The 15,367-nt window shown below is 36.3% G+C and overlaps 1 protein-coding gene across 1 annotated transcript; it reads right to left on the bottom strand.

The window, feature by feature from the left end:
- Positions 1–6,746: 6,746 nt before the first annotated feature.
- On the bottom strand, positions 6,747–14,757 carry LOC118044558 (uncharacterized). The gene is made up of 4 exons (XM_035052906.2): positions 14,308–14,757; positions 11,931–12,302; positions 7,417–11,852; positions 6,747–7,212 (listed from the first exon to the last, which is right to left on the bottom strand). Exons 1-3 carry the CDS (start codon positions 14,425–14,427, stop codon positions 7,455–7,457), a joined length of 4,890 nt encoding a protein of 1,629 aa, XP_034908797.1. The 5' UTR covers positions 14,428–14,757; the 3' UTR covers positions 6,747–7,212; positions 7,417–7,454.
- Positions 14,758–15,367: the final 610 nt, after the last annotated feature.

Genomic DNA, 15,367 nt, shown 5'->3' with positions numbered 1-15,367 from the left:
GTGGAAGAAATTAATATTATGTACACTTTTAAATTAACAAAAAATAGCTTCCACCATTAATGTAACATCCACTTAAATTTAGTCATATGAATTAATTTATAGAATAAATTTTAATTGTTTAGTCAAAGAAAAAGTTTCCATGATTTTTTTTTTATTATAAAAAGGTTCAAGAGTTTATTAATATCATTCCATAATCCAACTTATATAAGAGACTTCATAGTCATATTAGAGATTAAAAGGTAAAAATTATAATAAATGAGAAGTGAGGCTAACAATTTATGGAGTGGAAATAACATCACTCGTAAAAACAAAAATAAAGGACATGATATTTATTCACTATACATTTGATATTTCTTAATATATGGCCACTTTTCTTGTTATGTGCATCATGAACGTTTTTAATTAATATATCAAATGAAGTGATTTTCATATGTTTTGGAAGAGAAAAGGCAATTAAATTGAGATTTACAAAATTTAAAATTTCAAAACTAACCAAAACAACTTGGTTTAAAAATTAATTTGTTTGTGGGGAGGCAAACACAATCCAAAATAATATAGAAAAGTAATATGCTTCACTAAAGCTTTTGCTCTCCTTTAGGTTAAAAAGCACTAATTGGTTTCAACCCAACTGGGTTTGATTTTTTTTCTTTTAGCTAAAATCATGAATAAGTAACTACTAAAAGATATAGAGGTGGTCTTTTTATAATAACACCGAACCAATTCACTTTTTTTTTTTTCATTTTCAATCTTTCTTTTTTCATTCATGCCCTTCTTAACCTAATTGCAAGAAATTAGACTTGAAATTATGGTAAAAACACAAAATTTAAAGATAAAGGACTAACATGTAAAACACAAGAAAAAAATATAGGGCTAACCACACTCTGGCGACAATTCTTATTTTGGTTCAAAAATTCATTCTCTTTTTTTTTTTTCAGTCATGAAGCTAGAGTGAGAAATTCATCGTTCTTAGTATCAATGAATTCTGTATGACAATGAGTTTGATAGTGATTGCTTTTTTCTTTAAATATCATTGAAAAAGGAGATATTTCAAGAATTTAAAGAATTTTTTCATTTGTTTGATTTTTATTTGTTTTGGTGATTTTGAGGTATTTTAAAGTTATTAGATGATTTGAGAAGGGTTTTATGGTCTGTAAAATTTGTTTTTATATGAAAATAATTATTCAATCTAATGGAATTTGAGTTTTTATGAGTTAACCTGAGTTGCTTTGTTTCTTTTAAGTTTTTTTCTTAACCTACCAAGTTGACAAGATCATAATCAGAACAACTCTCGCACGATTTAATTTAAAACATAGGTTAAACAAAAAATTAGGTAAAAAAATTTTAAATTTGATATTTTGTACTAGATTTAATAACAATGTTAAAATATTACATGTGGACTAGATATCATTCTTCTATGTTGAAAAATTTTTTTGGTCAAAGCCTCAGCATAATATAAGAAATAACCTAGTATTAAAAAAAAAAAGAGTTTTTACTATAACCTTTCTTACAAAGCACTATTTATTAGAATAATGCTTTTTTTTTTTTTTTTGATTTTTTTTCATTAATTTTTTTTAGTTTCATCATTAAATATTAGATTTGTTTTTTTATTGGGTTATCTCACTCTCATGATATGAATCAAGAGTTTTGATGGGTTAAATCAATTTACTTAAGTTTTTTTTTAATTATTTATTTTTTTAATTTTATCATTTAATATTTGGTTGATTAACAAAAAAAAAAAACTAAAGGATGAGATGTTTTTACCTCCTCACATGACATTATTCACTAGAATAATGTTTTTTTCCTTGTTTTTTTTTTAATTTTATTTTTATCCTTCAATATTACGTTTATTGATTGAATTTTATAATTTATTTAATTTACCATTTATAAGACTATTTTAGACTTATGATCCAAACTGCAGGTTTAATATGTTAACTTTATTGACTCAAGGTTTTTCCTCTTTTCCTAGTTGGATTTTTTTTTAATTTAATCCTTCAACATTGAGTTGAATGAGAACTAGGATTCATGATTTGCTTCGATATGTTTTCTATAAGGTTATCCATATCTCATGACATGAGTCTCAGGTTTGGCGGGTTAACCATAGGTTAGTCGAGATGTTTTTTGTATTTTGTTTTTTTCATTTTATCTTTCAACACTGAGTTGATTGAGAATTAAGCTTTAAAATTTATTTTGATTTGACTTCTAATGAATTATCATGGCATCATGATTCGAAGCGTGGGTTTGACAGACTTACCCGAGTTAAATTGGGTTTTTTTTTAATTATTTTATTTTCAGTTTCATCATTCAACATCAAATTTAATGGAAATTGAGTTTCTTAATATATTTTGATTTAATTTCTATGAAGTTATCATGATCTCATGACTTGGTATGCGAATTGACAAGTTAAATTGGATTGACCCGAATCGATCCAATATATTATCGTCTCCGTGTTTGTTAAAAATAATTCATCTTAAATATTTATTTGACTCAAACTATGTTTTTACTAATTATTCAAGTTATCTTTGAACATGTCAAGATAATTGAGTCACACTAAATCAACTCCCCTATGGTTTAAATTTTTCGATATGAATGAACAAGAGTGGGTTGGGTTTTATTTATTTTTAGAGATCTTGATCCCACATCAAACCGCCGGAATCCATTGAGAATATTTATAAGCCGGACTGACAATACCTTGTCACTTAAAAAAACCGACAATTTTTGTTCTAGGAAACATCCTTGCTTGCAAAATGAGTTCTCAATGCAGGAGGATGGGAGGGGGCAAATAATCCCCCCATAGGTTTTGATGTTGGGCCAGGCTGGTTCTGGGCCAGCACCGATGGTTTTTTTTTCCTTCTCTGAGCCATGTTGGTTCTGGCCCAGCCTTGATCTTTTTTGTGGGCCAGACATATTTATTGCCCAAACTAAGAAAGAGAGAATTGCTGGGCCGATCACCCTTTTGGGGCTGAGTCTGCTCCAGTTAGTTGGGTCGGCCCAGCCCATCTAATATTATATATGATATATTATAATGTTTTTTATATTATATATATATACACACACACAAAAAAAAAGAATGAAAAAATTCTGAAAAAATCCTTAAAAAATTGTTGATTTTCTACATATTTTTATCAAAATTGCTTAATACTAGTTTGTATTTGTATATCGTAAAGATACAAATCCAGTATTAAAATACCCGGTTTTCATCAAGACATCAAAAAAAATTTAAAATAAAAAAATATTTTGTTTTCATGCATACAGCCTAGTCTCTCCAAAATAAAAGAAAAAAAAATCATCACATCATATTTTCATACAACAAAGGAAATTTCAAAAAATATATGTATTAGCATGCACTTTGGCTTTAAGAACAAGTTTGTCAGAGCCATGAGAATTAGGCCAATATTTCAAAAATTCTAAAAAAAAATCTTTTTTGTCTTCTTTTAGTATCTAGGATTATGAATTTATACGTAAAACGTATTCCTAATATTAAAAATATAGTTTTTATATAGACGTTAGAACGGTTAAGTTTTTACCTGATAAGATAAGGACCTCCTTACTGAGGAGGACTTTTCTTAAACCATAGATATACCAACAACTAGAAATACAATAACACCTTAATTTTTTATCACACAATCAAACAATGCAGCTTACCTTAGTTAAGGCGTATTTAGGGTGCTAATACCTTTTCTTTACGCAATTAGTCCCTATACATGATCTCTGAGACCAGTTAGGGTTTCTAGTGATCAAAATACTAGGTGACAACTTCTATTTCATTTTCCACCGATAAACGACAAGAATTTCTTGTCTCCCCATTTTTTCCAAATAAATAGATACATATTTAGATTGAAGTGGAACCATTTCGCCGCGACGCCGTACAAGTACGACAGGTTAAATCAATTGACTTGAGTTTTTTTTTAATTATATATTTTTTTAATTTTGTCCTTTAATATTAAGTTGATTAGCAAAAAAAAACTAAAGGATAAGATGTTTGTACCTCCTCACATGACATTATTCACTTAGAATAATGTTTTTTTTTAATTTTAATTTCATCTTTTAATATTATGTTTATTGATTGAATTTTATAATTTATTTAATTTACCTTTTATAAGACTATTTTAGACTCATGATCCAAACTACAGGTTTAATATGTTAACTTTATTGACTCAAGGTTTTTCCTCTTTTCCTAGTTAGACTTTTTTTTAATTTAATCCTTCAACATTGAGTTGAATGGGAACTAGGCTTCATAATTTGTTTCGATATGCTTTCTATAAGGTTATCCATATCTCATGACATGAGTCTCAGGTTTGGCAGGTTAACCATAGGTTAGTCGAGATGTTTTTTGTATCTTTTTTTTTTCATTTTATCTTTCAACACTGAGTTGATTGAGAATTAAGCTTCAAAATTTGTTTCAATTTTACTTCTAATGGATTTTCATGGCGTCATTATTCGAAGCGTGGGTTTGACAGGCTTATTCGAGTTAAATTGGGTTTTTTTTAATTATTTTATTTTTAATTTCATCATTCAACATCAAGTTTAATGGAAATTAAGCTTCTTAATTTATTTTGATTTAATTTCTATAAAGTTATCATGATCTCATCACTTGGTATGTGAATTGATAAGTTAACTTGAATTGATCCAAATCGATCTAATACATTATCGTCTCGGTATTTATTAAAAATAATTCATCTTAAATATTTATTTGACTCAAACTATATTTTTACTAGTCATTCAAATTATTTTAAAACCTGTGAATGCAATTAAGTCACATTAAATCAACTCTTCTGCTGTTTAAATTTCTCCACGTGAATCAACATGAATGGGTTGGGTTTTATTCATTTTTAGAGATCTTGATCCCACATCAAACCGCCGGTATCCATTGAGAATATTTATAAGCCGGACTGACAAGACTTGTCACTTGAAAAAACCGACCATTTCTGTTCTGGGAAACATCCTTGCCTGCGGATAATGAGGTAGACTCAGAGGAGTAGGATCTTTTCACACACACTATTTCTCCTTTTCTGCTTCTGCCAACGCAAAAGCCTACGTGTCAAGACTGCCAATCGGGCGAGCGACATCCAGGCCCCCTCTCCTCCCCTTGTCAGTAACATTTTAAATGCTCGCAGATGGAGTTTAAAAGTGAAAAAGACAAGGATGAACAGAGAGACAGGGACGTCCCATGTCAGTTTTTTACACCTCGGTGTCTCTTTGGACCACCATTAAAAAGGGGCATAAGAAGATGGTGAAGAATCAATAGACTCTATTATTCGCTTGTACGAGATAGGTATGTATTCACAATGACGTGCTAAACACGACGCTGAAACTTTTATCCACCCGCGGGAGAATAAGCTGTTCGAGTTTTAACTCAAAAATACCACTGCAACAATTAGTTTCTTTTCAGCCATTAAAGTACCAAAGCGCAATGGCCTCTACCTTTCGTAGCCTCGGATTATCTCTTCTTTTTTCTTTTTCTTTTTTTCAAGAGGTTGAAAGAGTTGTTCAAGAGTACATAACAGGGCAAGATAAATGAAGACAAGGACTCCACTAAGGATTGAACGCATGCTAAATATGGCAGGACTCCATGTTGGAAATGCACTCTAGAATTGTGATGCATGCAAAGGATGTTTCCCAGAGCAGGGGGGGAGGGGGAAGCAGCTCATGTTCCAAATGCTTAACTCAAGTCACCAGTCATACTATAGTTAACAACTAGGTTACATATTTTCTTTCAGCCTATATGCCAATCACAAGAAGAGCACGATATTGGATCTTCTAATGGGAATGAGGTTTTCAAGTACTAAAAAATAAGGAAAAAGAATAATGAAAAAGGAATTCCGATATGACCAGGAACAACCTGCAAACGCAAAACCAAGAATAAACCATATTCTCCTCAACATGACAACGAATACAGCATAAATGTGACATAAAGAAACAGTACAAGCCAATAGGAACTGAAACGTGCTGGGAATCTAACAAAATTGACAGGAAATCTACCAAAATGAGATGCCTCAAATTGGTCAAAGATTAAAGGCCATACTGGATCTCTTGGGATCTTGAGAATGATTCCGACAGGCAGTGAGGACTACAATATCGACCAAACAAACAACACCAAGCCAATTCCCTTCACTCAAATCAAAAACGACTTCAAGACCACCATAAACAAAAACCTGCAATCCTTGGCATATTTCTCAGTGAAATATGAGATAAAAGATTATGAAACACCAATAACCATAATATAGAAACATGGTTCGCCATTCTAAGTCTTTAAAAACTTGAAGTACGATGCAAACATCTACCTCGGTCATCATGTGAATAGTGCCACATGATGTGCAGCACAAATCTCAAGACCCAAAAACCGAGAAGGAAAAATATCATGATAATTTCCATAACAGATCCACAAGCTAAACACCATATGAAAGCATACAAAATCAATATCCAAATGCCATTCATTACCGTACAGAATATTGACAAATTTGAAATGAATGAATAGCAATTATCAAAAGGAGCCAATTCTCATAATCAAAACACAATGTACATGGCATAAGGAAATGCTGATATTGAAAGATGATAGATATTACAAGTGGTAAGCATAGGACCCCAAGTGGGGAAGTGTCAGAAATACAAACCTAGATAATAATATACCCTTGCGCAAAAATCTCCATCAGGTTATTAAAATGAAATAAATTGACAATGGAATACAACATTCAATCAGAGCAACTAAAACCATGTACCAAAACTTGAGAAAAGCTTGAGTACCAAAATTTACTAACCATTCTGCTTCTTTATATACGAGTGAGAGAAATTAAGACAAGATAACAGCAAAACACATAGAAAAGGCCTCTGATTGAAGCAGTTCATTAATCCAACCTCCATTCATTCTCAGAATGGTTGGAAAAGGTTGATTTTGTGTCCAACAGTATAAATTGTTGATGCACCAAACAACAGTAGGGGCACCATTTTTTGATTGTATGGGCAACAAGACAGTCACAAAGTGTCTGCTTTCCATCAGTTAAAATATCTACATGGGGAAAAGTGAACTGCAGCCACCCAGTACAAATTCAAGAAATGACTGCTTGAAGACCCCGGATGGATTCCTAAGTTGCAATTGGTACAGCGAAAGGGTGGGGGTCGGAGACTGAACATCAAATAAATCACTTACCACCCATTCTTGAGAGCACAAGTTGGATGATGTCTCTTGGAATTAGCTAGCACCCCCATCCAAAAGATCTGAAATCAAAAAAAAAATTAGAATGCACTTAAAAGACCTCTGCTTAAGCAAAGCATTTAGTATATCTCTTGCTGTTAAGAATGTAATTGTAGTTTTTCCCAGAGAAAAAAAGGTAAACAGCAAAAGGACATGTAGACTCGTAAGCCTCAAGGTGGACAAAATGAGAGAAGCTTACAAATATTGAAAACATGATAGAAACTTACAGGTGGATCAGGATTATTCATCATTACTGCCATGAGGATTACTTATAACCTTCCCAACCACCCTCCGGCTCTTTTCTCTTCAAGAGACTTCCAGTAGCCAAATGATACATCCTTGATTGCTCCTCTGTAAGGGCTGTAAGGGCCTGTGAACTGGCAACAGAAAGTTGCCTTGATACAAGAGAGGATGTCTCATCTCTCCCTTCTGCATCTGGGCCTAGAGGCCCTGCATTGAGGTCTAGACCCTGCCTTCCCCATTTCCTACTGCTCTCAGCTCCACCATTACTGTTACCATCTGGGAAGTTAACGACATAGGAAGGTCTTGGATAATGCGAAGGGATTGCAGTTGTAGGTCCTAATACTTGAGAGGGTGTTGCAGGAAAGCAAAGCCTCCCTCCAGAAGATGAATCCATGTATGCTGTTGAACCACCTGAAAATGTGGCCGGAGATAAAGGAAAATTTGTTCCAAAAGGAAAGACAGGATACTGAAAAGGCATAGATGGAAGCGACATTGCTGGGGAAGATGACAACACTGGCCCTCTATAAATATCAGAACTAAACGAGCTGCTGCCAGTAGGCGGAGCCAACATCCTCTGAGGCCCACCAGGTGCAACTATTGAAAAGGGCTGCTCTCCTCTATCCGGTAAGATTGACTGAATTGTGACAGCAGGATAAGGATTCCCTTGAGGAAACCAAGAGGGGAAGTTTCCCATTTCTGTACTGTTTATCCTGTTTATCCGCATACCAGAAACAGATGGTTGGGATGGCACACTGCTCCTGATGAGCTGGCTAAATGGTGATGGTTCAGCACTCATCTCTTCAGCAAGAGGCCCATCATTTAAATCAAAGTCTCTGCAAGCATTCACATCTCCATTAAGAACACCAGATGATGGTTTGACATGATGAAGTTGAGCTTCCAGCCTACAGTCCATGCTTGTTAAGTGATTACCCATATCATTAGGCTCATCCACTCTATTCAAATCAAGGTCAAGTCCCCCAGAGCTACGAACTGATGCTGAAGCCATCGGTGCATCCTGCACTCGATCATGATTATTCACAAGATCAGCTACAGAAACAGCTCCCTGAGAAGAACTTCGAGAAGCCAAATCCTCAAGAATTCTTTCATCAGCCACATTTAAGTCAATATCCAAAGGCGGGCGACTAGGCTTGGAAGTAGTTGCATCAGTGAGAAAAATACTAGCTGTACCTAATGAAATCTCCAAAGCTTTTCTAGGTTCAGCTGGCCGAAATGCACTTGTGGCTGCTGATCCCTTCCAACCAAGCTCCCCTCTATTCTTTAGTAAATCCTCTGGTGGAACAAATGACCCTTTTGCGGCAGAAGCCACAGTAATTGAAGCAGGAAGACCATTGGACACAGAAGAAACTGGCAAAGGCAAGGGGTTAATTAGTTGAACAGGAGCAGAGCATCCAGGTGCTCTCAAGTTATTCAGCTCCTCATATTTCCCATCATCAGCATCGAAGCCTTCATTCAGATCAAATACGACTTTTGTTTCCCGATCCAACCCCCCAGTAGCAGATAAAGAAGAAGCATCAGCAGATGTACATTCCTCTGTTTCATCACCTTCAGTGCCAGTCAACTTGGATCCCCTTGATCTCGCTTCTTGTTCTGGTTTTTGACCGATTGTGGGTGAGGACTCTTGAAGCGCTGAACCATCACCGTGTTTCTCATTAACCTGCTTATCTTCTTGTCTGTCATCCACGCACTCACCTTTGTTATTGGTAACATCGGAACCTGTATTACTTTCATGTTCACTATTTCTTTTTTCAGTAGTTTCACCAGCTCTTTCAGCCTTGACCTCATCCATGTTTTCAGAGACCATATCCTTGCTGGATCCATAAGGCTGGTGCACTTCCCCATCAGATCTTTTTGTCAACTCCAGATGCATTTTGGTAGATGGTTTCTCCTCATCGTTTTCATTCATATTTTTATTGTTCTCACCATTAAGCTTGATGGACGGATATGATGAAGATCTGTTATTGACTTCAGTCCCAACTTCCATTCTGGTAATATTGACCTTATCTTCTGTTGTGATAGAGCTGTGCAACTTTTCTTTAGCTGCAGATACACCATCTGCATTCGACCTGCCAACCCCCTTATCATCCTGTGGTTCTCTCCCTCCTTCATATGATGTTTTCTCTACAGTGCTTGGAGAGGGCACAGCAACTGAAACGGATACTAACACTTCCTCTGATTTCAAATTGCTTTCTGGACATTCAGAAGTTTGCTGCACATCCATATTAGAAGAATTGAATTGTCCATTGAGCTGCCCTTTGAGTTTTTCTTGTGAGATCAAAATGGTTTTACCATCGAAGTTCTTAGCTAGTGAAGTACCAAGAACAATCACCCGCTTCTCATGTTCCTCATTAACAACATCAACAAACTGCCCTCTGTCTTGAGCAGGGTCCTCACCTGGTGATGACTTTGGTCTTGCATCACTGCCAGCACAAGAGTTCTCAACAACAGGGGTATTTCTCTGTGGAGAATCAGAAGGCGAAACCGTATCAGACTTGGACATCTCCCCAGCAGCTACACTAGCAAGCAGGTTCATGCCAATATCATCCCCAACAGACATCGATGCATTAGCTTCAGAGTATTTTGCACAGCTTTCAATCAAAGCATTCATGGAGCTTAAAGATGCATCATGCAATTTCACCATTTTTTCTTCATTTGCAGATGATGAGGAAGTAGCTTTTGAGGCTTCAGCTAATTTTCTAGAATCATCACCAGTCCGACAGTGCTCTTCATCAGGAACAGTAGTAGGGGACCCATCTCCCTCATCAGAACCAGTCAACACCTCTTTGAAATCATTGCTTTGCCATGATTCAGTATTAACATCAGAAGTAATATTAGCTCGACAAGCATCATTCTTCTCCTTGAGGTTACGATCAAAATGGTCATGCTTCTCTGAAAGCACGGGAGAAGAAGCTCTGCTATTCATTACAGAAAGGTCTTCCAGTGACCCTCCACTGGCACTCTGTGCAGGACTACGACCTCTGTTGGGGATCTTAACAATAAATTTATGACCATTCCCCTCAGCAACAGGAACATCCAGTGCCTTCTCACATGTCAAACTGGACTGTGACAATTTTTCTGAACCTAAATTTTTGTGCAAAGTAGAATTCCTGCTTGACCCAGTTTCCTTTTGGACACTAGACATAGCTTGTCCTGGAAAGCCATTGCCTGATTTACGATGCCGCAGAGAACCACCAACCACCTTATTCACCATCATTGAACCTGCAGTTGAGCTCCTTGCATCCTCCTTTCCAGAAACCCCCCCGTTTTTGGCATGGTCACTAGAACAGGATTGACTATTGTTGTGGGACTGGCTAGAACTGCTGCTTTTCTCGTCCCTTGCTACCACTACAGATGGATCGGAGGCACCACTGGCACCAGTGTTTCGGAGATGTGCTTCTTTTGAATTATTACCCGCTGATCCAGGTGGTGTTGTCGATCTTATAGGTCCTGGGGATGTTGATGCAGACCTGGCAACAGTTTCCCCCTGTACAACCTTGACTGAACCAGTTTTCGAAGCAGAGAGTTGCACAACTGTGCTCTTCATTGCAACCTCAGAGGCTACACCAAATTGCCTGTTCCCACCATGTGAAATTTCAGGAAGACGTGATCTGGCAGTCCAGGAGACACCTTGGTTAGAGCCAGACTTTGCATTAGCATCCATTTCAGCCTCAACACGTTTCTTCCATGTGTCAACCAAGCTCCTTGCTTTCTTCTGTATTTCCAAGTTCTTATGGGTGCGCAGATTATTCACGGATTTGCCAATATTACACATTTGCAGAGCATGGAGATTTACAGGGAGCTTATCAAGTGCCCGAAGCAAAACTAACAGAAATTCCTCAGCAGATTTATCACCATCCTTGGGGCTACTGCCATCACCATTCTTCCCTTTATGGACCTCCTGCAGCCATTCATCAAACACGGGCAAGCCCCTAAGCTGCACAAACCGGTTTAGGCAATCAAACTTATCTGTGGCTGCTACCACACCAGCAAGAATTGACCGGCCAACCAAGTCTATTTTTTTCTCATTTCTCTCCGGCATCATTAGACGCACCAATTTCTCAACACCTTCAGAATCCACTAGTCCCCCTCTGTCTGTAAATTTAGAAATCTCAGATTTCCACATGCTTTCTGGTCTACTGTGACCAGAATCACCATCATCCATTTTTGTAAAACGCTCTCGTTTCACGGGCTCAGAGCCCTGATCTGCTCTCTCTCTTTTCTTTCCTTTACCTTGAGAAGGAAAGGATGAAACACTATTCTGCACACTATCTGAACCAGGTTTTAACTGGGATGTCGATGTTGGGCCATTCACTGGCTTTGGAGAGCGTCCACCAGGCTGCACTGTTACATGCATTTCTAAACGTGTTTTATTCAATAGGTAATCTACTTCTTCTTGACGTTCCTGAGAAGAAAAAAAAATTAACAATCAAACAGCATTAACAATTCAAAGAAAAGTTCAAGAAGTGCATCTATAACTCACATTAATATAATCCTGATCAGTTAGCCACCATAAACACTTGTTTGTAATGTCATAAACTCGCCGGCACACAAATGAGCAAATTCCTGATGGAAGTTCAACACCTTTGGGAAGGAAGGCAACTTTACACGGATGGAGTAGTGATGCAGCAGGAATTTCATCCTTATGAAAGGAATAGAATATTTCGTTTGGCGCAGCTTCCAATAGGATGGCTTTGCCAAGTTTTACTTCAGAACGTCGATAGAGCCAATTCACGCCTAACTTTAACTTGTTCTCTTTACTGGTAGTCAGCCAACGAATTATTCCAATGAACGGTGGAGAGTCCTGGGGTGGTTTGAACAAAGCACAGTCTCCAACACTGATCTTGCGTCCATCCTGATACAAGGACATACAAAGAGGGAGTTTTGTGAACAATTAGACAGTCTATATTGTAAAAAAAAAGGTTTATCAAAATTGCATCAACATTTCAATAAGAATAAAAAAAACATCCCACAAATACAGAGATGCCAAACAAGTTTTGAAAACAGACCTTCTGCAAAACAATAGAAAAGAATATCATGACTTTGGTTATGCTTAGCATGCCTATCTTATTATTATACCATCATGATCATCAATATTTAGAATTTTGTGGATTCAAGCCTAAATTAACAAAACATTCTCTCTCTCATTTTCAATAATTAAGCACAAGAAAAAGAATCAATAAGGCTAACTAAATCATCGTTCAGAGAAAATTCTTATAAAAAAGCCTAAAAGAAATTATCAAGGTTGATAAACATTTAATTGAACACTACTTTCAGCTTGCATAGATTTATGAATGGATGGATGAATAAAAATGAAAAAATAAATAACATTTCAAATGAAGAAAAACTGAAATTTTTGTTCCAAGTAATGGTGAGCAGTTAAAATGAGCAAAAGTGTTTGTCTATCAACTTCAAGTAAAGATATATGGAAATTATTGCATAACATCACAATTTTGGGAAAAACTAATTATTTGTCCAGACATATTCCAAACAACCTTACACATCTCTAGCCCAACCAGATGTCATATACTATGATATTTGCTTCCAAGAAAGATGCTTCTACAAGAGCCACACAACCCCTTCCTAAACTATTTAGTTAATAAACTGGCCCCAAGGAAGCAATAGCATGATAGCATCCTGTGATTAAAAACTTAACTATTAATAGACACACAAGTAAAGACCCCATATCAAGAACTCCAAGCCAAATCTTTCATGATCAAACTTTTCTTTCAAGTACACACATAAACTTAATACCAAACCAAACCTTTAGCTAACCCATATTAAAAATTGCATAACACCTGCATACACTATGAACTCATGTGACCAACTACATATCCATATTTAATTAAGCTATCATACTTGAATTGAGGTAAAACTCGTTTCAGACGTTGGTACATGTTTTCACAGTACACAAGAGCAGTGAGACAGAAATTAGAGCACAAAATGGGGGCATGATCTCCTCTAATGAACATATTGGGGTATGCTTAAGCAATTTAATCAGTGAAAACATGAAATGTAAAAAATATTTGACCCTTCAACCCCCAAAAAATCTACAAATGTCTGTTTATACATTGATGTATCTTGGTCATATCATGAACTCGTTAATGAAATGTAACACCAATTGATTGGATCACGTCAGCTGACCCACCACCTGTCCAGTCTAAGCTCCATGCTTATAGGAGCTATTCACTCTTTACACTAAGTACCAATAACATTTTGAAGATGAAGCTAAATAGCTCAACAAATGCCAGCACATGCATCACCTTTTTCACTATAAACCAAATAAAAACCAGACCCTTTTTATAATTCATAAATCCAGGTAAAAAATTTGCCACCAACCCAATTTTGCCTTGAGTTGAAGAGAAGTCCTAAAAACACATAACAGAAAAATCCTTCACTTTTGACAGACCAATTTGGTCCCATACTTTCCAAAAACCCAACAATAACTCATCACCTCCCAAAATACCACACAATCAGTGCCTAAGAATTGTAGCATCAGCACCAACAAACCCAATAAAAACCAGATGCATATCTCGCCAGAGTAGTGTCATAAAAATCTCAATTCCAACACCAATAAAAAAACATCATCGAAGGAATCGAAATCAAGCCCCTCTCTCAAAAGCTCCTACATCAAACACACAACTTTCCTAATCCAGACGCTTATCCTAAATATCTATCAATTCAATCCAGATAACACATAATTACAGCAAAAATTGATAAAACACCCATCTCAATAACATAAATAAACAACAAATCAATAAACCCTCTTATCCTGACCCACTAAACAAATCAAAACCCAAAATATTTACAAAAGAAAATAAAAGACCCCGAAAATTAAAACATAAAAAAGAAACAATTACCTTGAAAAAAGAATCAGAAACAACATCGTCACCAGCTACAACCGAATTACCACGCGAGGGACCTGTCCACATGTGCCGATGATCCCTTTTCCTCTCCTCACCTTCCCTTCCATGCAGCATAGCCTTGCATTTTCCCCTTCGAGTACCATCAATCCACCACTCTCCTTTCAAGAACACCCCAAAACTCAGACTTTTTTCTTCACTCAATCAACCGATTCTGTATAGATCCGATAAGCCAAACCCTAGCTTCTTCGATTCACCATTTGCCAATCGAAACCCTAATTATTTTCCACGATCGAAAATAACAGCGATTTCTTCTATTAATCGATCCAATTATATCTCCGGATCCGTTAAATGAAGAGAGAAACTCAAGATTCAGTTTCGATGTAGAGAGAGAGAAAATCGAGGATGTAGAGAGAGAAAATCGAGGAGAAAAATACCCAAAAATAAAAATAAAGAGAGAAAGACGGCCAAAGGACTAGGTACTTGGCAGAGCAGGGACGGGCAGATTGGGCAGGGGTACGGGCAGATTAATAATGTGATAATGTTACCTAGCCGTGAGAGAACTGCGGCCCAGCGGTCTTATTATTATTAATAATAATAATTAAAATAAAATAAAAACTGACTGTTATTGTTGACTGAATTTAAAGGATGTGATGGGGTTTGTTTGTTTGTAACTTTATTTTTCTTCTTATTGTTTTTAATTTTTTTATTACTAAATCTGCTTGTACGGGCAGGCTAATTACTAATTTAATTAATATTTAATTTGTGGGGTTTAGGTGGGGCATGATAGGGTTACACGAGGGTTATGCAGGCGGTACAGACAATTGAATGAAGGGTAAAAGTGGAAGTTTGAATGGTAGGGAGGGGCGAGTCACATGTGGGCGTACGATGGAGCAGTTAAGGTTGTCTTGAGTTGTTCCAACACAAAATGGTAAGGAGGAAAGGGATGATGTAAATGTTCTGTTTCTGTCAAGAAAATGATTTTTCAGGTTTCCTTGCTTGCTTTTGTAGTAAAGCCTGAACCGTTTTCCTTCCTCTTTTTCTTTTGTCAGTGAGT

This window comes from Populus alba, chromosome 12 (genome assembly GCF_005239225.2).
Source record: "Populus alba chromosome 12, ASM523922v2, whole genome shotgun sequence".
Taxonomy (NCBI): domain Eukaryota; kingdom Viridiplantae; phylum Streptophyta; class Magnoliopsida; order Malpighiales; family Salicaceae; genus Populus; species Populus alba.
Note: the sequence above shows the minus strand (reverse complement) of the source record. Positions and strands in the feature narration are given on the sequence as shown.